The 22836-nt window shown below is 46.4% G+C and overlaps 1 protein-coding gene across 2 annotated transcripts; it reads left to right on the top strand.

Annotated features, from left to right (window-relative positions):
- Nucleotides 1-1892: 1892 nt before the first annotated feature.
- SLC20A1 (solute carrier family 20 member 1) lies at nucleotides 1893-21210 on the top strand. 2 transcript variants are annotated; one of them, XM_073653806.1, is made up of 11 exons: nucleotides 1893-2051; nucleotides 10679-11300; nucleotides 11389-11529; nucleotides 12425-12510; nucleotides 13660-13756; nucleotides 16730-16849; nucleotides 17181-17450; nucleotides 18766-19327; nucleotides 19693-19878; nucleotides 20113-20197; nucleotides 20293-21210. In XM_073653806.1, the coding sequence occupies exons 2-11, from the start codon at nucleotides 10955-10957 to the stop codon at nucleotides 20452-20454; spliced, it is 2055 nt and encodes a 684-aa protein (XP_073509907.1). In that variant the 5' UTR covers nucleotides 1893-2051; nucleotides 10679-10954; the 3' UTR covers nucleotides 20455-21210. The 2 variants fall into 2 exon arrangements, with proteins under 2 accessions (XP_073509907.1, XP_073509909.1); XM_073653808.1 differs by lacking the exon at nucleotides 1893-2051 and adding an exon at nucleotides 8893-9021.
- Nucleotides 21211-22836: the final 1626 nt, after the last annotated feature.

Here is a 22836-nt window from a genome sequence, read left to right as displayed (position 1 = left end):
GTCCGGGGGACGCCAAGCAATCCCTGCCTATATGCTTAATTATCATATTCCCCCCTCTCCTGCACATCACAGGATAGTCACTGTCACTTCCCGGCGCCTGCAGGAGAGGGGGTAATATGATAATTAAGCATATAGGCGTGGATTTGGCGGAATAATAAGCACATAGGTGGGGATTGCTTGTACAAAATAGAATTGATTAAATTGCTTTTCTCTGCATTCAGACCTCTACCATGGGCCATACAGTATGTATAGATTTACTTTTCTATACCCTGTATGCCCATAGTAGAGGTCTGATATCTCCAAAGTGGTGACAGATTCCCGTTAAGTGCATAGATGACAACTACAAGGATTTCACACACAAAAAAACATCAATAAATTCTCTGTGGAAAGTGAACAACACTTGAGATAAAATTATCTGGACAAAAGAATAAAGACAAAGGTCAGATAAAAATCCCCCATAAAAAGCACCGGAGGATTAATCATCTAGTGAGAGTAGATTATACACCTATTATAGCTACAAAAAAGAGAAGTTCTGATCGTAATGACCCTGTCACACGCCATAAAGGGGCTCGGCAGCCGGGGGACCACTGACGGCCGCTATGTCTGTTCTCATATAACTTTTTTTAAAATAGTTACTACAACTGTATTTAATCTTCATTATTCTATAGTTTGCTTCTTTCTTTGAAATTTGGGTTATATCTCAGAATAATGTTGTTCCACCCAGATATCTGATGCCTGGACATGCTCAGCCTCCATAATCAGTGCCGGCTATTATCTCTATAACCGGTATAACACCGTGCTACATCTTCCCTGATCAGTGCAGGCCATGATCTCTATAACTGGTATAACACCGTGTTACATCCCCCATGATCAGTGCAGGCCATGATCTCTATAACCGGTATAACACCGTGTTACATCCCCCATGATCAGTGCAGGCCATGATCTCTATAACCGGTATAACACCGTGTTACATTCTCCATGATCTGTGCAGGCCATGATCTCTATAACCGGTATAACACCGTGTTACATTCTCCATGATCAGTGCAGGCCATGATCTCTATAACTGGTATAACACCGTGTTACATCCCCCATTATCAGTGCAGGCCATGATCTCTATAACTGGTATAACACCGTGTTACATCCTCCATGATCAGTGCAGGCCATGATCTCTATAACCGGTATAACACCGTGTTACATTCTCCATGATCAGTGCACACCATGATCTCTATAACCGGTATAACACCGTGTTACATCCTCCATGATCAGTGCACACCATGATCTCTATAACCGGTATAACACCGTGTTACATTCTCCATGATCAGTGCACACCATGATCTCTATAACCGGTATAACACCGTGTTACATCCTCCATGATCAGTGCAGGCCATGATCTCTATAACCTGTAGAACACCGTGTTACATCCCCCATTATCAGTGCAGGCCATGATCTCTAAGGTGTTCGCTCGCATCCCGTGAATGTGCGCGGTAGTGACATTCCACCAGGGCAGACGGGCGGCTCACAGTCACGTCCACTGGTGTCAGGACCACAAGGGCAGTTGCTGGGATCTCAGCTGCGCGCCCCACTGACCGCACACATTCCTCTCACCCACCGAATCCCCCCCCTGGAATTATGTCACCAATGACGTCAACCGCCACCCCTGCAACCCTCCAATCAGAGTTCTCTGTGGGCGTGGTCTGTCATGTGTTCCGCCGTTTGCCCGCCCCCGTCCCGCCGGTGTTCGGTGTCCGCCTCGTTATCTCCGTGTGCAGCCGCTTAGCTCCGTAAGATGAGTGCAGCCGGTAATTGCCGCCTCCAACCGAGCGGTGCCCGGGGGCTGGAGCGGAATGAATGAGGGCTGGGCGGGGTAGGCTCCTCCCCTCTGGGCGGGGTAGGCTCCTCCCCTCTGGGCGGGGTAGGCTCCTCCCCCTCTGGCCTCTTATATTGCGCACACGAGGTCACGGCCGGTAATATGGCGCTCAGGCAGATCTGACAACCGGCTTCACTCCACCGACTGCGAGGACGCGGAGCTGCAACCTACCGGGCACACAGTGGTGAGTCCCCCGGCCTCCTCCTTGTATGGAGGGGGTGATCGGCCCCTGTATCTCCCGCACTGGCTGTGGTCTGCTCGGCTGATTGCTGACGATCGATTCCGGCCGATAAAAATTGGACAGGTTTAGAAATAACGATCACGATGATCATCGGTGGTGAAATCGCGAACAGCAGCGATTCCCTCTATGGGATCTGTATGTGCGATCCTCTGTACAGCTGGGCTGCCGATCAGATCGGTGCGATATTTCCGCTATACATGATCGTGATCCTTGTAGTGCCCCAAGTATTGGGGGAATTATAATGGTGAAATGTATATCCCCTCCTTCTGTCTATATCTGTGGCCATTCTGGGTCCTTGATGGTCAGCCCTGTGACTGTAGTGCCCCCTTTATTTGGCAGTGGGGTCTCTCTTGTGGTGGCTGGCAGTGCCCCCCTGGCCTAGGAGCTGTTGGCAGTGCCCCTGTGTGATCTGCCAGCTCTCTGTGGGCCGGACATGTGGTGTCCGAGGGGCTGCTGTGAGATGGAGTATGTCGCTCGCTCCGTCCCCCATAGTGGGGTGACTGGGCGCTGCGGTGGTCAGTCACAGAGAAGGCTGAAGTATCTGACTGATCGGCTTTATGGTTCCCTTATTTAACCCCTTCCTGCTCATTTTCCAGTAGCGGGAGATGGGGCTCATATAACACCATTTCTCTTAAAATTTGGGGCAGGTGGAAAAAAGGAAATTCACTGACCCTGACTTCCCCACTGATGAGAGGTTGGGCTGTAGGACGTCGACATGTCCAATCCTTGTTATAAGGCTATCCAATTGCAGGGGCCCCCTGTGTGACCACCACTTCATTAACTTGTGTGGGAATGATTGTCTCCTGTTGTCCCCTAGAACTAAGTAATGGTCATGCATGCCCACCACTGCTCCTTCGACGCAAGGGACTCTGACTGGACCCCCAGCTGTCCTGGGGCGTGCACCTTACAGGGAGGGGTGTACCAGTTGGGTGCTATCTCTTAGGCTGGTGAGAGTGTGCTGATTGTCAGTGAGGGTCTTTATTCCCATTAAGGATGGAGTGGTAGTGCGCATGCTTGACTGCCGCTCCATACATTCTCTATGGGGCTGCCCTAGGCTTTCTCCAGCAACCCCATAGAGAATATATGGAGTGGTGATCGAGCATGCATACTACCACTCCATCCCTTAAGGGGAATAGAAGTGCTCCTTTCCAGATTGGTGGGGTCTGTCCGTCAGATGTTATCTATCCTGTGGCTAGGTGATCTAACTCCTAAGTCCATCAATGGAAATGCTCTGTTTCTTGACTGCAGTGTCAAGAACAAGGTCCCTAGATGTTGATTACTTTGGCCATGTGGTGTGATGGATTGTGCGCTCCAACGGCCGTCGCCCTATAGGCCGAGCAGAGGGGCGCATGCAGGCCCCTCGACTTGTAGCACAAACACTACATTCGTTGCCGGCGCACATCACTTCCTCTTGTGGCAGCTGTATATAGTTGGCATTGTGACTTGATGACTTCCCGGTCTGGCTCTTGTGTACTCCTGGCAGCAGATGTTGGGTGATAGAGCTGCGCCCAGGGTCCAATCTCCTGACGATGCCCATTGGATTTCCAGCAGGGACATGAGGACAGACCGGCCATTGCTAATAACGGTTTTTCTAGTAGTGCGGCTGTGTAGACAGGCGTGTTATCTGTCTGATAGCGGTGGGTATTTCATAGTTCAGTCTTGTGATTGCACAGTTATATTTTAACCAGTACTTGTGAACTGGAAACCTGACTGCTGTTCACCCCTGCTGCTCCAAAGGTAGACGGAACAATCTATTTTCCATAACTGTCGATATTGCGATCTGTCAAGTTAGCCTGATTGACGGGGAAAGACCAAGGGAAGGGTTATATGTACAACCACAATGCACAAATCCAGTCTGCCCCAAAAGGGCTAATCTTTCCCTCCTTATCCCAATTGTCAATCCACTGGACCAAACATCCCAAAAGGAACTAAATAGATCTGCCTTGGGCACTAAAGCCCTCTGGGTGAGTGACTAGTTCCTAATCCCGCCTTGATGGCTCAGCACTTCTGCAGGAAGCTGCGCAGCCAGGTCCAGCAATGTCCCCTGATGGGTCATGGATGTACGTGGCCGGCGTCCCTGTCTGGTGACTTCTGTGTCATTCAGCCTCTGCAGCAGATTCTCCTTTTACTGAAGGGCACTTTCACCATCCTGCTGTGTGCACAGAAATGTGATTAATGATCAGTGTACTGTCCCAGCTGCCCCCTTTGTCTCAGTCACATGATCTTGGCCTTGGGAGAGGCACCTAGTTATCAGTATGGGAGGAGGTGCTGCTTCTGAGCAATGGGGCATCCAGACTCTGCCGGTTGCTTCTTTGTGCAATGAAGGAGGGATTCTGCAATAGAGGAAATGTCGTCAGCAGGAGTGAGTCAGCCTCTCCGTGTCCGCCCAGCTGCACACTGTGTCTCCAATGCATGCTGAGGTCTGCCTGGTGCAACATCACACATGCCAATCCGCTGCTCATACATGCACGCCAATGCAGAATGCATGGCGTCCTATCAATGGCCACACCTAGCTCGTGAAGCGTGCTGCTGCTATGATTAGGGATCCTTCTTGGAAACTGTAGGGATAGTGGTGCCTGTACTGGCACCACGATCTGCCAACACATGTGCAACAGTATTCCAGGTGCTGCCAGTCTCCAAATACCTGCACATGTCGGCATTCTGGCGTACCGTGCAGATAAATAATTTTTCCGCAACACTTTTAAAATTCAATTGGAACCTACTTTTGAAAAGCCAATGATTGGCCCCATTGAATGACCATGTCTGTAAAGAGGGGGCATTGGTAAGGGTGCCTGATTAGTACAATCAAGTCTTATTGCTTTAGTGGTCGGTAAGGGCCCCATTACCCGCTCCAAGGCTACGCTCACATGACAAGTGCTGTCCGAACCCTGACTGCGCTCGGACTGATGTTATTCAACGATGCTGTTCACATCACCCCCCTCCGAAACCCGCTCCTGCCCCCCCGGTATGAGCAATAAAACAGTGGTGACATGCACTAGTCTCTCATATTTCAGATCTCTCCTATTTGGGTGTGCAGAAAATAATAAAAAAAAAAATCCCCCCCCATACTGTATATACCATCTGACTTTTAACCATTCATTATTAGAACACTGGAAACTGTTTCTGGTCTTGTAAATGTGAATCACTGCTGAAGTGGAAATGGAGGACAAATCGTTTCTTTTTTTTTTTTTTTTTTTTTTTTTGTGATCCCCATAGATTGTGTCACACATGGCGCTCAGCATCTGGTGAGAAGCTGCGGAGGAGATAAAGTAATTTCTCCCATCTCCTTCATGGCCTGACTTGGTGTATATCGGACTGCACTTGGATTGCATCAGAGTGCAGTCCTATGGGTGCATGTGAAACATCGACTTGTATGGGTGCGAGTAAAATGAGTCTCGCAGCATGCCGGATCGGCATGAGAAAATCATCGCTGATCTGAGCAGCCTCCTAGAATAACACTGGGCTGAGTGCTGTGCAATGTTTTATTGCATAGCACTCAGCGGTGTTATACGGTAGTGTGACTCTGGCCTTAGGTTGGAGCTACACAGCAAAGTGAAGGCCACACAAGTTCAGACAAGTCAGGTGTCCAAAAAAATTGCTGTCACGCTTTTTTTTTTTTTTTAAAGCAGTGCGCACACCTGACCCCCGCTCCATTCATTCCCTAGCAAGGTGCCGGGGAGCACTAGGCTTGCCTATCTAAACCTTTTTCAGTAGTCAACCGCTCTAGGCAAGTCACAGGCACCAGCCATAGAGCCACAAGAAAAAAGAAAATCCAGCATCTGAGAAAATGCGAATAAAAAAAAAAAAAAAAAAATAATAAATTTGATCCATATCAAGGATTAAAATACAAATAGGACATAAGTGGAAAAAAATGAGAAGGGGAGGAGTACAGAAGCAAAACCTTACGCGTTTCAGACATGCATGTCCTTTATAAAAGTTTTTATTGATCAATATTGAGTGTAATAAAATACAAATGACTAAGGACATGTGTCTGAAACGCGTGAGGCTTTATTTTTCTCCCACTTCTCATTTTTCATTTATGTCCAATTTGTATTTTAATCCTTGCTATGGATCAATAAATATTTTTCTACATATTTTTCTGGTGCTGGATTTTCTTTTTCTCTTAGAACGTTTGTGACGGTCACCGCCCCAATGTGTTGCCACAATCTGTAGCCTTAGGAAGCGATTTCTAAGTAGATGCACCTCGGACTTGTCCTACGGGCGCTGTGTGACCCCAGCCGTGATCTACCCCTGGCTTTACTAGAGTAGTAGATGCTTAGCGCTTTCTTTAGGTGTCTGGGATGAAGCTCCATCCACAGATGTGCGGTCACTGATCGCCTGTACCCTACTTAGGATCTGCCCGGCTCCTGGTTACATAACATCGGCTGAGATTTCCATAATCTTATGTTGATGGTCTCTGCTTGAAAAGTGATCTGTTGAGCTGTGAATATGGCAGAAATAATCCTCATAAATGTCTTTTATCATCTTGGCACAGATGTGCCACCTTTTTATTGCCCTCATAATTCTAGATTGGCAGGGATGGGTTCAGCACAAGTTAATGTTTATTACATATTGTAGGGCGTAGTTGGCCGGTGCCACACCGGTAATGAAAGCTGTCAGATGCCAGGAGCCATGTTGTTTGTGGAGATTTTGCAACAATGTGCCACATGTTTATTGCAAGTAGGATTTATGGCTGTAGGGAAAGTAACAAGGGAACTGTTACTAGTGGAACTGAATGTACCGATCAGTCCGGACCATGCAGATCTCGGCCCCTGGTGTTTTGGAAAGTAGCTTTGGCTATCCAACGTCATCACAGGAGCGCCTGTGTGCTCATTTACTGATCGCCCAGTATTGGTGGGCAGTAAAGGGGCTGTCTGCATCAGGACTATACTAAAGGGACTCGGCACAGAACGACTGTTCAAACCAAGCACAGGAGCTCAGTGCTCCATGGCGGGGGTGCACCTCTATACTATACTATTTTCTGTCTCCATCAAGCCAGAACTGTATAGCAAAATGTGTGTGTGGAGGGTGCACTTAAATATTTGGCTGTGTAATGAAGCGCCTAGCTTCTGCCCTTGGTTTGAACAGTCAATCTGTGCTGACAGTCCCTGCAGTGATCTCTGCCGCATGCAGTTGTCAGATTTCAGCTCTGAGGGCGGCCATATATATCTCAGATGCTTGGCTTTAGTACAGTTGTAACCAATTTTGTCAAGTGCAACTTTTCTATATCAAAGTTATGTGCACACGGTGCGGATTTGCTGTGGTTTTGACGCTGCAGAATTTCTGCACCATTTCTGCACCTGATATGCAAATTGGGTTACATGCAGTTTTTTTACATGCGGTTTTGCTGCATGTGTTTTTCATGTCTTCATGTTGAAGTTAGAGAATAGTTGTTTTGTTTTTTTTTAAACAAACTTTATTGATCATGTAGTGGTTTTGTGTGCATTTCCGCTGTGGTTTTTACGCATGCAGATTTTCTTCATCTAATGCAAGTCTATGGGGAAAATCCACATGCGTTTCCGCAAGAGAAATGGACATGCTGCGGATCTGAAAAACGCACCTCATGTCAGTTTTTGCAGGTGCACAGATGTGCAGTGGGCATGAGATTTCTGGAAATCCCATCCACTATGCTGTCACATCTGGCTGCTGCGGTTTTGACTCTGCCTAAAAACACAGCGTCAAAATCGCAGCAAATCCGCACCATGTGCACACACCCTTAGGAATCTGAAACATCTGGAAAGGTGACCATGACACACAAAATCCGAAAACTCACTAAACTGCAGAAGACGACTTGAAATGGGGTGCAAATAGTTTGACCAATTCCTCAGTCGCTAATTGACGTATTCACAGCCAAAAACTGTCAGAAATGTAATGATGGCTTGGGGCTGCAGGGACTTATTATACTTCATGTTGTCTGGAGCTGATATATATATATATATATATATATATATATATATATATATATATATATATATATATATATATATATATATATATATATATATATATATATATATATATATATATATATATATATATATATATATATATATATTAGTGAATGCGGGGAGCGCTGTATACACCTGCACATCACAAATCTGCATTCAGTGGCGGTGGACCCATAGATGAAAATGGGACTTTTGACCAATTTTATTAGGGCTGATTTTGTCTCCAAAGGTATAAATGGGATGTGAAGCAGGATTATGTTCCTGTACGTCTGGAGGGAATGGATTTTGTGGGTATTTTCTGTACCCTCCTCTAGACGCATCGTCTGCACCTCCCCAGGGGCTGATGTGGAAATCCAGGGCGGTGGAAGGTGGGCTCTCCAAACCAGCCAGAACTAGTCAGGGCCAACAAAAAGGACCTTGTTATAAAGAGGAGGTGTATACAGCAATAAGATGGCGGGTCACATGTATGTCACACGGATAGATGACATTGTGGCAGATGTTGTTCATATAATCTAGCACCTGCCTAAGTGTTTAAAAAAACCTCTGTCCATTATATTTCATCATATATCACAGGAGGGGGAGTATATGGAGCGCAGACATGGTATATACAGCTGGGGGCTTCTGTATCTATGGTATATGAGGAGTATACAGTAAATGGGATGGAGTATAGATGGTGTACAGAGCTGTACCAGGCGGACACTTGTACATGGGGTATACAGATGGCGGCACTGTGTGTACGGGCTGCCTGAGGTGCCATCTTGTATCCGTATATACAGTGTGTACTGCCCGTGTGGCAGCGCTGAGGGTGTATACAGAGGGGATGTATACACTATGGCCGCCTCCCCTCCGCCGTCACTGGCCTGTTTGAACCCTGGCTTTGGCGCCCATCTGTCTCCTCCTCCAGCACTTTAGCGCCTTTGTGCAAAATCGAGCGGGAAGTGACTGCGGGAGAGACGGCGGCCACGGTAAGGAGCTCGGTGCTGAGCGGCGTGTGACGGAGCCGGGAGTCTTCTGCTGAGCCTTGTAGTGCGCCGGGGGTAACATGCTGCCGGGGGGCGAGCACCTCGGGGTCTGCAGTCACCTCTGTGGCGGCTGTGGGCCCCGGTGCCCCCTCTGCCTGGCTACAAGACGTCCTCTCCTCCATTTTACTATGGGCTCCAGGTGCTGAGACTTCTAGTTCTACCTGTACACAGTGCAGAGCAGGTCTACAGCCGGTGGTGGTGGTTCCAGAACTACAAGTCCCAGCATGCCCTGACTGCAGAGACTGCTGGTGTACAGCCCTATGGGGGCCATGTGAGGGCCTGCTGGTTTTATGAAGGGTTCATAGCATTTTGACTTTATCTTTATGTGCCAATGGTAGCCAGGATGGTCGGAGCTGGCGCTGATCTCAGCTGTGCAATGTGAAAGGGGTAAATGGATTTTCCATATAAAATGGTTTAGTCTCCATTTAGGGACCTTATGTGGTGCTGGTGGTCCTGTAGCGATGATGTGATCGCGCTTCTCTCCGGGCATGTACCCGCCTGTCTGGCGTAGTGACTTGTATCGGGGGCTTCTGGGCTCCGGAGGAGACTACTTGCAATGTTCTTAATCACTCTGCGGCGGAGGGAATGAATCTGCAAAGAAATAAATTCCTAATGGGATTAAGAGATTAGAGAGTAAATCCTGCAGGTTCTGGCCTGTGGAGGTGTAGAGGGGCCTTCATTATGGAGATGTACAGGTAACGTGCAGCCCCCACACCACGTATAACCCAGTGGCTGAAGTCCATAGACCCCCCTCTGTGCCAACACTAATGCCAATGGGCAGCTCTGCAAGCGGCTAGTTAAGCATTTGTGGTTATTATAGGTGCGGCAGTGACGGGCAGAACAGTGATCCCCCGTCGGGGATGGGATCGGTGATTGGGGGACCCTTAATATCTGACAGGGAGAACGGTGCACGGTGATGCCCCAAATGCAGGCATAGTTTTCATGGCTTGCTATGTCTGTGCATACACCATAGGGGCCCATACACTGAGGTGAAGTGGCCTCTGTTGGGTTATGTGCACACTCCATTCTTTGGAGCGGAAACTTTCCAAATAGCCTAAAAAAGTTTCAGCTCTGAAAGACACTACCTACTCTTACACCTTATTTCACATGTCTGTATTAGGCCCAAGAATACAAACTAGCCACAGTACGGCAGATTCTGTGCCACTTCTTGCTATGTGGTGGCATCTGCCCACAGTGCACATCGGGGATGCCTGGTGTATACCTCCAGGGGGGGGGCACCCATGGGTGCCCATCCTGGCATCTGTGGTCCTGGCACATATTTGCTTCTCATTTTTTATGATATTGGTTAATTACAGGATGTTGTAATTTCCCCCATGAAGAGCTTCACCTCATACAATTGCCTGTTTTTGTCACATTAGAGTCATTGGCTTTTATAGCCCCCAATTCACCTGATCATTAACCTGTTATTTCCTATACTTGCCATAATGAAGCTCACACCCATCATCCTGATGCCAAACGATAGCCAAATGCCCATAAATAGGGCCCTGCATGTGATCTGGCCTTATTTCGGTGAAGGTGACACTTGCCGCGCTCCTCTGGCGTCTGTCCGGTCTTTAATGCTTTCTTCCTTGTCTTCCAGAATGAAGAGTCTGCCTGATTCCTTGTTTTCTGCACCATGGAAGTTTCTTCACCTCTAACCCACCAGAGCCAAAGGAACTGTAAAAAGCCAATTTCTATACAGAGCAAATAGCAAAGACTTTAGACCGAGACTCTCGGCCCTTATTCAGTTTACTGCATATTTAATTTTTTATAGTAATTTATTGAATTTATTTTCATACCTCACATTTCTTTTGTTTACATAGTATTTTTATTTTTTTAATCTATTTCCACATTGAGCCAAAAAAATCTAATCACCATGGAATCGACAACTGTTTTCAGCAAAGTTACCAGTACCCTCGGCCTCCACGAAGGAAGTCCCATGTCCGCCTTCCTCTGGTTGCTGGTGGTGGGTTTTATCATAGCCTTTGTGCTCGCTTTCTCGGTCGGTGCCAACGACGTAGCAAACTCCTTTGGCACGGCTGTGGGCTCTGGTGTGGTGACGTTAAGACAAGCTTGCATCCTGGCATCCATCTTTGAAACCGTCGGATCTGTTCTCTTGGGCGCTAAAGTGAGTGAAACCATCCGGAAAGGACTGATCGACGTCACCATGTACAACTCTACCCAGGAGCTGCTGATGGCCGGATCCATCAGCTCCATGTTTGGTAAGTAGTGGGTATTTAAGGGGGTCTCCGGTACCGAAAATATATCTCCTTTAGTGTATTCTGACTTTTCCATGTTGCATTATTTCAGGTTCTGCTGTATGGCAGCTCGCTGCTTCCTTCCTGAAACTGCCAATCTCCGGTACCCATTGCATCGTTGGCGCCACCATCGGCTTCTCTTTGGTGGCTAAAGGCCAGGAAGGAGTGAAGTGGACTGAGCTGCTTCGCATTGGTAAGTCTTAATCATATCGTGGGTGGGTGATGTGGAGGGAGCTAAGCAATTTTTGGAAACCAGGTTGATTGTCCATGTGACTTTCCTTACATACCGTCTCGGGTCTCCTTCACATGTACATGCGGGATCCGTCTTAGGATAGGTCATCAATGTCTAATTGGCCGGGGTCCGCCTGTGGAAAGGGGTTTACTATCCTTATATATTTTTTGGGGGGGGTGAATAATCCCTGAAATTCCGGATAGTTGGGTTAGATTAGCTCTGGGGATGTTTTTCTTGGTTTGATTACATTTATGATTTATGACAGACTGTAAAGTTGATCCTTTTACAGTGCTTATTGCATGTAAAAAATTAACTTCAGGAAGGAACTAGTAGTCGACATACAATCTTCACGTGACATTTACACGACTTTCATGGGAAAATAATTGTATGCGCTAATCTTCGTAAATATTTCATACCAGCAAATCGCTTGTTAATCTTCCGCTACACATGACCTTTAAATCTGCCCGGGCCTGTGCTTTCATGTCGGGGTTAATGTTCTGTAAGCTTCACAAAGAATATTCACTGAGGGTGAAGCTACATTGTATTTCCGCTCTGAAGTTTTTCAGAAATGTGCGTTTTTTTTGTTTATAACTCTGAGCTCTGTTCACATAAGTAATTTGGCTTCTATTCACTTGAGCCAAGAGCAGAGTCGCAATTTTTGGCGATTGACATGAGAACGTGTTGGGAGCTGAGCTCTTCCAGCTCCATTCTCTGGTACATCTGGTCAGAGCGGGGGTGTTAGACCCCCAGCAATCTGATATTTATGACCTGTCCTGAGGATATTGCAAATAGCAGAAGACCAGACAACTCCTTTCAGTCGTGTAGGAAAAGCAATAAACGTCTTTTTTCTTCCTAGTGCTGTCCTGGTTTGTCTCCCCTCTGTTGTCTGGGATCATGTCTGCGCTTCTGTTTTTCCTCGTCAGAATGTTCATCCTTCGCAAGGTAAGCTGTCAGGATTTCCAGGCACTTTTTGCTTCAGCATTTAATATAATACAGAAAAGTTGTTGGCATGAGTGAGGAGTCTGCAGCACACAAAAAAAAAAATGTGGCGTGAGGCGGTGTAATGCCGTTTGTAGAGGATAGTATGCAAAAGCCACAGAATCTGCTAAGTACATAACTGGCTCCAGGCGTTTCTGGAAACTACAGGACCCTTAATGTGCTGTATGATTAACATTAAAATGAAGAACAAGGGAATACATGGGGTATGACACTGGTAATAAACAGTATAGGAGATGATGTGAAGTTCCCCTCCACAAAGACATGCTGATAGGGAATATAGCATGTGAACAGTAATGTGTAAAGTGCTGTGGATCATGATGGTGCTATAAGCGAATAAAGTAAATGTCAGGAGGCTGTATTCTAGATCTGCTTATGGCATGCTGCGGGAGTGTCAATGATTATTACAGCTCTAATGTGGTGCAGTGTAAATTCTGCTCCAAATGTTTGGCCTGGTTCTACAATGTCTTGTATGACGTGGTGTGAGCCTAATGCTATTATTTAGGATAAACTATTCGTGTACAGTCCGCTTCTAAGGTTTTGTTTCTCTTGCAAAGCTAAAACTGCACATCAATCATCAGTGATCCGAGTACTTTAAATGGTGCTGTGTGCTGATTGTCCTACGTCCCTGCTAGCCGGCATCTTTCCTACCCATATACATCCAAAGTACGGCTGCTGGTGCCCAGCCCTCTGCCCATGAGCGGGCATGCTATGCAGCCGGTGACTCCTAGTTATGCTTTTACCAGTATACCCTTTTAAAATGCACGTTCTGCCTCCAACTTTATTTCACATGGGGAAGAAATGACTTGCACCACCGTTGTATGTCCTTAGTCCAGAGGCCAGATAACGGGCATAAGGACAGATCAGCTCTTTACTTATAGAAAGTATTATATACCTGATTGTTTCCAGTCTCTGAGGCAGGTATAGCCATGAGACAGATCAGTGGCCTCTTTGATATTCTTAGCCTTACATTATCTGATACTAAAAACTTATTTTATGGGATTGGCTATGCCTTGTATCTCTAAGGAGGGAGCAGTGGCATAACTGGCCAGTTGGTCACATTATAGATTTGCTGACCTCTTGTGTTTATTGCAGCCGGACCCTGTACCCAATGGACTGCGCGCCCTGCCTGTATTCTACGCCTGTACGATCGGCATCAACCTGTTCTCCATCATGTACACCGGCGCACCCCGTGAGTACAACTTGCACATCACTAGGTCTTTTTGGCTTTTGCTCTGGAGCCTGTTATTAAATCCACAATTTACTACTTTTACATTGCAGGACTGAAATCTTCTAGAAGTCTGCTGGCCTGAGCCCCTTACAGAAGGCTGCAGGCTAGTGTATGCTGACATTTCTAACCTAACTAGTTAACCAACCTGGCCGCGTCACCGCAGCCATTTCCTCCCCGCTCCTCCAGCAGAGCCACTCCCCCACCTCCCCATCAGCGATGGCTATGAAGATCCTGCAGAAGATGACATACACCCTCCCTGACCCTTATTTTGTTTTATTTAATTTTATCTTTTTCCCCCTTTGCCCTCCTAATCCTGCAAAGTCTGGAAAAATTACCCTGCACTACCCATAAGATGACGGATGATGATTTCCCAACCTGACTCGTTCACTGGAAGGGATTGTCATTGACTACTAAAGTCAAGCACCTTTCTGTTTGGCATCTTAATCTCTCACCATTTTCAAGATCTCACCTTGTTAGTGAGTGGAATTGGTCTTCTATCCACAGGTTGTAACAACCTATACGGATCCATTACTACTTACAGATGACAGTTTACTGTAAACCAGAAGGTTTGCAGTCTGTGAGTTGAAACAAGTGTCTCCAAAATGGCAAGATTAAGACCAAACACAAAGGCCCTGTTTTGACAAAATCCCTCTTGCTAGGGTTGCACAAAAAACTTTGCCTTTTTTAAGTGTGTGGGGGGGATTTTAGACGGGGGATCTTGTGGCCAAGCACAGTTGATAAACTAATAATTTATACCACAGACGTGTACGTCAGACCCTGACGCATGGTAACGGAAAAAGCCACAACATTTATTAAGGGGCACGCATGACTTTTTAATCAATTTTGAGTATCTTACTCCAGCAGACCCTTCATAAAGGTCTGGGAACAAACGCCAATCTAGATGACCTGGGGCCAAAGTAAACTTACAACGTTGCAGAACTTTTGCATGATGCAATGATTTTTTTTTTTTATCCCATTATTTACCTATTGAGAAACCCCTTTTTGAAGAACTTTGTACATCTTTCCACATTGTCCAAATTACATAAGATGTAAATTTTTTGACTGTTTCAGGGCAAGCACCTTTAAAGCGAACCGGTCACCAGGTTTGACCGTTATGAGATATGGCCCCTGCCATTCAGTCCTCATATACAGTATTCTATAATGCTGTATATAAGCCCCTGATATGGCCTGCAAGACAAGAAAAAGAGCTTTTATTATACTCCTGTGGGGCTGTCTGGTCTGAGATGTGTCACTCGTCTTGGTCCAGTGCCTCCCATCTTGCGATGCTGTTCTCCTCCTTGCTTCGTGTGGATGACGCGTCCTACATCATCCAGTCTCCCCGGCATTGCGCTCCTGCGCAGGCGTACTTCTCTGCTTTTAGGGCGGCGTAAAGTACTGCAGTGCGTAGGCACCGGGAAAGGTCAAAGAGCGCCTGCGCACTGCAGTACTTTGCTCTGGCCTCGACATGAGCGGGGAGACTGGATGATGTAGGACGCGTCAGCCACATGAAGCAAGAAGGGAGGCGCCAGACCAAGAACATCAATACTCCTCGGACTACCCCCCCAGGTGCGTAGAAAGGTTTTTTTTTTTTTTTGTGGTCTTGCAGGCTGGATCGGGGCTTATATACAACTTTATAGAATGCTGTATATCAGATCAGTAAACCTGGTGACAGGTTCCCTGTAACTAGCTTAGACGTGTAAAGAATTAAGACCTTAGGGGATTTTTACCTGCGTTTGGTTGTGCCAAATTGCCAACAAAAGGGAAACGCTCTCCATTTCCTATGGCATGTTGACTTCAGGTTGTTCATGGTGGCTTTCTGGAAGCGAGCCGTGTTGGCCAGTGTATAATCTTTCTGCCATGCTCTGATTACACTGAAGGTTATTAGCTGGACCTCATGAGTTTGGCCAGGACGGGCATACTGGCTTAGGTCTCCAGCTGTAGCTTTTCGTTCAGTCGTCCTGGTTAGCAGCTGAGCACATGGCCATGTAAGTGATTAGCTAGCGGCTGGTAGGAGCTAGACTGCATGTGTTGGCTGTCAGCAGAGTGGTGAAATTTGTCCGGTCTGCCCTGTACCAGAAACTCTATGCCTACAAGTCATTCCACGTCCGTCATGGCTGAATGGTGGGTTGTATTGATGGCGGCTACTGGGCAGTGGGACGTGCTAGTCCTTGTGTTAGTGTATAGTCACAGCTGTCTGATCAAGACCCCATGACTCCTGAGGGAACAAGACATGACAAATCTGGTGTAGAGTTTTTATAAATGGAAGGGGGAAACTACCTCGCCTGTTATTTATTTTTCGGACCCAATTGACTTTAGGTGCAATGATGCAATGCAACACACTAATTTTCAGGTTTGCGACCAGTGGCACAGTATAGCCCTTGTCTAACGCTTTACCCCTGGTTGTTGGCAGGTTAGATATAAGGACGCATTCACACGTGCCCGGTGCGGGTGAGATGGGTACGGACATTGCTTACTGCTCAACACTGTAGCACTTGTCTACATACTGCGAAAACTATCCTCAGCGTAAATGACTACTTATTCTCCTAAGTCTCTGTGTCTCTTCATATTGTTAATTATTAGTGGCTAGGTAGACTAGGCCTGGCTGGTTGAATGGCCACAACGGTCCCCATACACCCAGGTGGACTCTTTACTTCTTGGGATTACTGTATACTTACTTCTGCACACAATAAATATAGATCATTTTACAGTCTGACAATCCCATTAGTGCTACTTCAGTGGTCCTTAAGTCTCTCCTTAATCTCGAATACTGACTCCTGGAGGAAGATCATTAAACCACTGATCACACACATGGAAACATCTGCTGCACAGCTTCATCAAGACCTTTGTGGATTCCAGTGCTGCTGACTCCTCTCATTTGGAAGGCTCTGGTATAAGGGACGGCTTTCATTTGGATCTGTTTTCTTTATTTTCTAGTGCTTGGATTTGACAAGATTCCCCTGTGGGGCGTCATCCTGATCTCGGTGGGTTGTTCGGTGATTTGTGCCCTGGTCGTGTGGTTTTTCATCTGTCCAAGAATGAAGAAGAAAATAGAACGTAAGTGTCTCCCCTCCGTATGGTCACGTAGCCGATGGTTAAGAGTAATGCACTTATAGCTTTATCTTGTGATGACTCAAGTCCAGAATTAAAGACCTGAGGGTGTGGGGTGGGGGAGAAGAGACTTGTCATGTGCATGAAAGGTAAAAAGCCTGATCTGTATGTAGTCTGACAGGCCCAGCACCTGCAGCTGTTCTCCTGGTGCAGCGCTGTCCTGCAAGCTGTTGTATTTAGCATTTTAGAGGGGCATATCCCTCCCTAAACCACCTAACATTGAGTTAGAGCTAGCAAAATTCTGCACTTCTATTAACTGTACCGCCTTATTCCTCAGGTGAAATAAAATCCAGCCCGTCAGAATCTCCCTTGATGGACAAGAAGAACCTGGACGAATGTCACATACTGAGGCCAGAACCAGATGTCAAGCTGCCTATCGAGTGTGGCATCGCTGCAGAAATCAAGGTGCCTATTTTGGACCTGGTATCTGTGCCATCTCGGGCCGCAGAGGAGCGAACAGTAACCTTCAAGATGGGCGATGATGCTGATATCCCAGAGAGAGAGAAATCCCGGAGCATGGAGACAAACATTGACCAGGCAGTAAATGGTGAGTGGACGATCAGGATGAAATATTCAGATTTAATGCACACAACCGTATAGCAAAAAAAAAATGTGCTGTAGTCTGAGCTGGGGGGTCCATACTGCTGTGAATTGCTCTCCTCCAGCTATTACACTTCTTTCTCAGAGGTCACACAGGTTTTCTTTACTGCAGCTTCAGGTCTCTGAAACCTGCTGTAAACTTCTCACCCTTCACTGCATTTCTAGAATCCACCCTCCGCTCCAAGGGATTTGTTTGCAGCCTTTGTCACGTAGCCACAGGGCAAACATTGCCCGACATGTGACAGAAGAAATGACATTTACTTTACAGTAAGGTATACGATACCTATAGATGGCTGTAACTCCCTTTGGTTGGCTATATTCATTAGATGACCCTCTAATTTGAACGAGGGTGTATGTATACCCCCCCCCCCCTTTTCAGCAGATGTTGGGAGTATGAAGCACAGGTAGAAATGTGAGTTCAAGATGTTGGAGCCTCTACGGGATACACTGTTACAGGATACACTGCTGTCACTCAATTGGTTAGAAAGAAATCAGGAGTGTATTACTCCATATAACAGCCTACATATTAATACCTAGATATTCACTTAACCACTCACATGAATAGTAAACGTCTAGGGTCTTCACACTCCCCTTGTTAAAGCACCTGTGCGAAACGTGCGTCGGGATGGCCGTGGTGGTCTTCATGTTTTCATTACGCTATGGCTAAGGTACAATACCTTATGACTATATAGATATATATCTATATAGATAGGTATTGTACCTTAGCCATAGTGTAATGAAGACCACCACAGCCATCCTGACGCACGTTTCGCACAGGTGCTTTAACAAGGTGAGTGTGAAGACCCTAGACTTTTACTATTCATGTGAGTGGTTTAGTGAATATCTAGGTATTAGTATGTAGGCTGCCACACAGGATGGTGATGGGGATCTTTGCGGCACTTCACTATAAACCCACTTGCATGGTGTGATGGGTGTACTTATTTTTTTTTAAGGCTTTTTACTACATCAGGAAGTCAGAAGCTGCAGATTCTTGTAATAGTAATTCTTCCAGCCCAGATTTACTTTGGCTGTGACCCTGATTGGACTCATTGTAATGTGATCCTCTCCCCTTTCACCAACTTTCCACAATGAAGTGAAGTCACTTGATGGGTTGTTTGCTATTACAACAAGAAAAACCTCCACATAAGGCATGGCTGCACTCTAGCGCCACCTGTAGTCATTACCCAGACAGCACTTTACACCTACTCATGCAAGTTTTAATTATTTAAAGTTTGTAAACTTCAATTTTTTTTTTTGGCCAGGATCTGTGCGATTGCCAAATGGAAATCATGTACAGTTCAGCCAGACCGTCAGCAACCAGATGACCTCCAGCGGGCATTATCAGTATCACACCGTGCACAAAGATTCGGGTCTGTACAAGGAGCTTCTGCACAAGCTGCACCTGGCCAAAGTGGGCGACTGCATGGGAGATTCTGCCGAGAAGCCACTGCGCCGCAACAACAGCTACACCTCGTACACCATGGCCATCTGCGGGATGCCGCTAGATTCCTTCCGGCACAGGGAGGCCGAGGCTCGCCCAGAGGAGGCTGAGAAACTAACCTGGCACTCGGCAGACGGGAAGAAGAGGACTCGCATGGACAGCTACACCAGTTATTGTAATGCCGTGGCGGATACACCCCAGGATATCAGCACAGAAGAACAGGAAGAAGGCTGCGTAGAAGAGGCTGTAGACAGGAAAAGCAGCAACTCCTCACTAGAAGAATGGCATGACCAAGACAAGCCCGAGGTGTCTCAGCTGTTCCAGTTCTTGCAGATCCTCACTGCCTGCTTTGGCTCTTTTGCACATGGTGGAAATGATGTCAGGTTAGTTGGCGTGAGAAGATCATTAGACTGGGCAGCGGTGGACTGTAGTGGTCCATGAGATCTTTGGGCTGTGTTCACATGTCTATTTGTAACAGATCCAGTATTAACAAAACTAATCTTAGTTTTAATTTTGAGCTTATGGATTTGTAGTTAACAAAGGTGTTTTGAGTAATAAGTATTATGGGCATGTGCTTTGCTAATAAAACAAAAAAACAGATCTAATGACCTGTTTCCCATAGACACCAGTTTTTACTTATGATCCCAAAACATGTGAACAGAGCCTGACTGTCCAAACTGCTGTGTACAAGTTTTGCATTCATTCTTCCTTCCTGCTGGAGGTTAACTGTTCTTCTTGTCCCTTGCAGCAATGCCATCGGTCCATTGGTCGCTCTGTGGCTCGTTTATGAGACTGGAGATGTGACCAGCAAGGCTGCTACCCCTATTTGGCTGCTCCTGTACGGAGGAATTGGTATCTGCATTGGTCTCTGGGTCTGGGGACGAAGAGTTATCCAGACAATGGGCAAAGATCTGACCCCCATTACACCCTCAAGGTAATCCGACAGTCTTATTCCTAAATTTCATGCCATGAGAAGTTTTAGCTGAAATTTTAAAGTCTCTTGTATACAAATCTGAACTACTCATTGTCCAATTCTGCTTCTGTGAAACCTTGCCTTATAATTTGCTCCTTCTACCATATGTTATATTTTACATAGACTATAATCCTATAGATTATGTGATTTAAACTTTGGCTTGTGAGTGAACTACTTAATGTCTTTATATTTCAGTGGTTTCAGCATTGAGTTGGCATCTGCCCTGACAGTCGTAATTGCTTCAAATGTTGGTCTCCCCATCAGTACGACCCATTGTAAGGTGAGTGGCATATCCTCCGCTGGCGAGTGGCCTGAGCTCACATGTGTTCACGGAGTAGTTGCAGTATGAGATGCCACCTTCTTTTCTGCCCTCAGGTTGGGTCTGTTGTATCTGTTGGATGGCTCCGATCCAAAAAGGCTGTGGACTGGCGTCTCTTCAGAAATATCTTCCTTGCTTGGTTTGTCACTGTGCCAATTTCAGGCCTGATCAGTGCTGGCATCATGGCGCTCTTCAAGTACGCAATCCTTAGAGTATGATCCTGAATCGCCTGCTTATCCGAAATCTCCACTCAGGACCTCCATATCCGCCGCACATATCTCATCAGTGCAATGCAACAGGATGCAAGAAACTGTCCTCTGCTCCCTCACTGTCCCTGAATGAGAGGCTCAAAATAACAGACCTGGAATATGCAATATGTCCGCTCTGTCAGGGATGGATAAAAATACCGGAGGAGTAGAAGATGGGATTAAACAAGATTCTCTCCCCCTCCTCCCCTTGTGCTGTAAAACTGCTTTTAATGCGCTAGAATACTACAAATCAACCCAATCTACCTTTATACATGTACCGATCATTCCTCAGTATTAATGTTCTCTGTACATAGACCTGCTTGTGTGTCTGCCTTTCACTGTAAATGTCTGAGCATCTTGTTTATATCTCACAGGATTTTTATTTTCCCATCCGCTGCCCTCTATCACGGCAGTAGACTGGGTGCGGTGGCCGAGGGTTTACCTCTGCAGCCATGTCTAGATTTTTAGACTTTTTTTTTTTTTTTTATCTTAAAATCTGGGAGTCCATGATTATTATTTTTTAATAAAGAATCTAAACTATGTAATATCTTGCAGATGTGCTGTCTATATGGGATGTGTAGGCCCCAGCTAAAAGTGCAGTTCCAGTAACTCGGGAGCATTGTGATGATGGGGAATCCTGTCCTGCATAGTGTCCATTTCACTGGTTTCTTATCAACTTTTTTTTTTGGTTACTAGTGAAGTCAAATAAAAAGAGCACTAAATCCACCACCTTGTGCAGAATGGTCATTATTGCTCAGTTATTAGAGGTTCATCTCCGCAGGGACATTAATCTTGCTTGCAGCCATGCTGTAAAAACACCAAGGTTACTTACCGGTAGCCAGTTTTTCCTGAACCCATGACAGCACACCTTGAGAGAGGGATCCGCCCCATCAAGGACAGGAAACCGTCTGAAATAAAAGGGCAGTACCTCTCCCTCGCTTCAGTTGTTTGCAGAGCATTGAGAGGACCTCCCAAAAAAGGTTAGACATATAACAAACACCCAAAACCGTGCACACCAGGGTGTGAGAAACAGAAAAATAGGGGGGGGACTACAGGTGCTGTCATGGGTTCTGGAAAAACAAGCTACCGGTAAGTAACCTTGGTGTTTTCCCCTCACCCATGACTGCACATGAGAGAATTTTGGAGAATTATGAGCACCTTAGGGAGGGACCACCGCCTGAAGTACCCTTCTCCCAAAGGTGAGGTCAGAGGAGGACAGATCCAACAGATAGTGTTTATAGAAGGTGGATGGTGTAGACCAAGTAGCAGCCCTACATATCTGATCAATTGAGACGTCTGCCCTCTTCGCCCAGGAGGTTGCGACTGCTCTGGTGGAATGAGCCTTGACATTGTCCGGGGCTGGAACTCCTGTGGATGTATATGCTAAACAAATGGCCTCCCTCAGCCACCTAGAAATGGTACCCTCGGACACCCCGTGACCTTTCCTTTTCCCCTGAAAGGCCAGGAACAAGGAATGGTCCTTCCTCCATACACTAGTCATGTTAATGTACTGTAGTAGGGATCTTCTAACATCTAGGTTATGGAACCTAACTTCCCCTGTTTTTTTTTTTTTTTTTTTCAATTGCTGCAAAATGAGGGTAGTACAATCTCCTGGTTACAGTGAAATCTAGATACCACCTTGGGAAGGTATGCTGGATCTGGTCGCAAGGTGACCCTATCATAAATTTGTGTAGGGAGGATCAAACTAAAGGGCCTGCAGGTCACCCACCCTACGAGCAGACGTTAAGGCCACTAAAAGGATGGTCTTAAGGGTGAGGATCTTTGGAGAGACATCTGTAGGGGCTCGAACGGGTCACTGGTAAGTGCGTTCAAGACCAAATTCAGGTCCCAGGAAGGAACTCTAAGGGACCAAACCGGTCTGGCACAGGACTTGATAAATCTAGAGACCCACCTGTTCCCAGCCAAGTTATAATTATAGAGTGCCCCCAAGGCTGACACCTGAACTTTAAGAGTCCCCATGGATAGACCCAGGTCATGCCCCTTTTGCAGAAACTCCAGGATTCCCTTGATTGGAGGCTTGTCTGATAACGGGGCATCAATAAATTCTAGAAATTTCCTCCCGACTGTTATAAATTTTAGTTATTGGTTTCCTACTACCCAGCAAGGTAGAGACTAACCCTGGTGAAAACCCCTTATTACTTAGTAGTGACCTCTCAAATTCCATGCCGCAAGATGGAAACCTCAGGCTTGGGCGTGGAATACTGGTCCCTGAATGAGAAGGTCCGGCCTCTCTGGTAGAACCCAGGGATCTGAAACCAACATTAGTTGAAGTGGGGAGAACCACGGCCTCTTGGGCCAAAAAGGGGCTACAAGAGTTATCCTTGCGCCATC

This window comes from Phyllobates terribilis, unplaced genomic scaffold (assembly GCF_046119375.1).
Source record: "Phyllobates terribilis strain yellow unplaced genomic scaffold, ASM4611937v1 Scaffold_11__3_contigs__length_659146591, whole genome shotgun sequence".
Taxonomy (NCBI): domain Eukaryota; kingdom Metazoa; phylum Chordata; class Amphibia; order Anura; family Dendrobatidae; genus Phyllobates; species Phyllobates terribilis.
The sequence above is the reverse complement of the archived record's forward strand: the minus strand, read 5'-3'. Positions and strand labels throughout refer to the sequence as shown.

Excerpts from the sequence above, each read along its gene's own strand:
- SLC20A1 (XM_073653806.1), top strand. The coding sequence starts at position 10,955 with ATGGAATCGACAACTGTTTTCAGCAAAGTTACCAGTACCCTCGGCCTC. Across the intron at positions 13,757-16,729 it reads CATGTACACCGGCGCACCCC|TGCTTGGATTTGACAAGATT; the intron begins GTGAGTACAACT and ends TTTATTTTCTAG. Across the intron at positions 20,198-20,292 it reads TCAGTACGACCCATTGTAAG|GTTGGGTCTGTTGTATCTGT; the intron begins GTGAGTGGCATA and ends TTCTGCCCTCAG.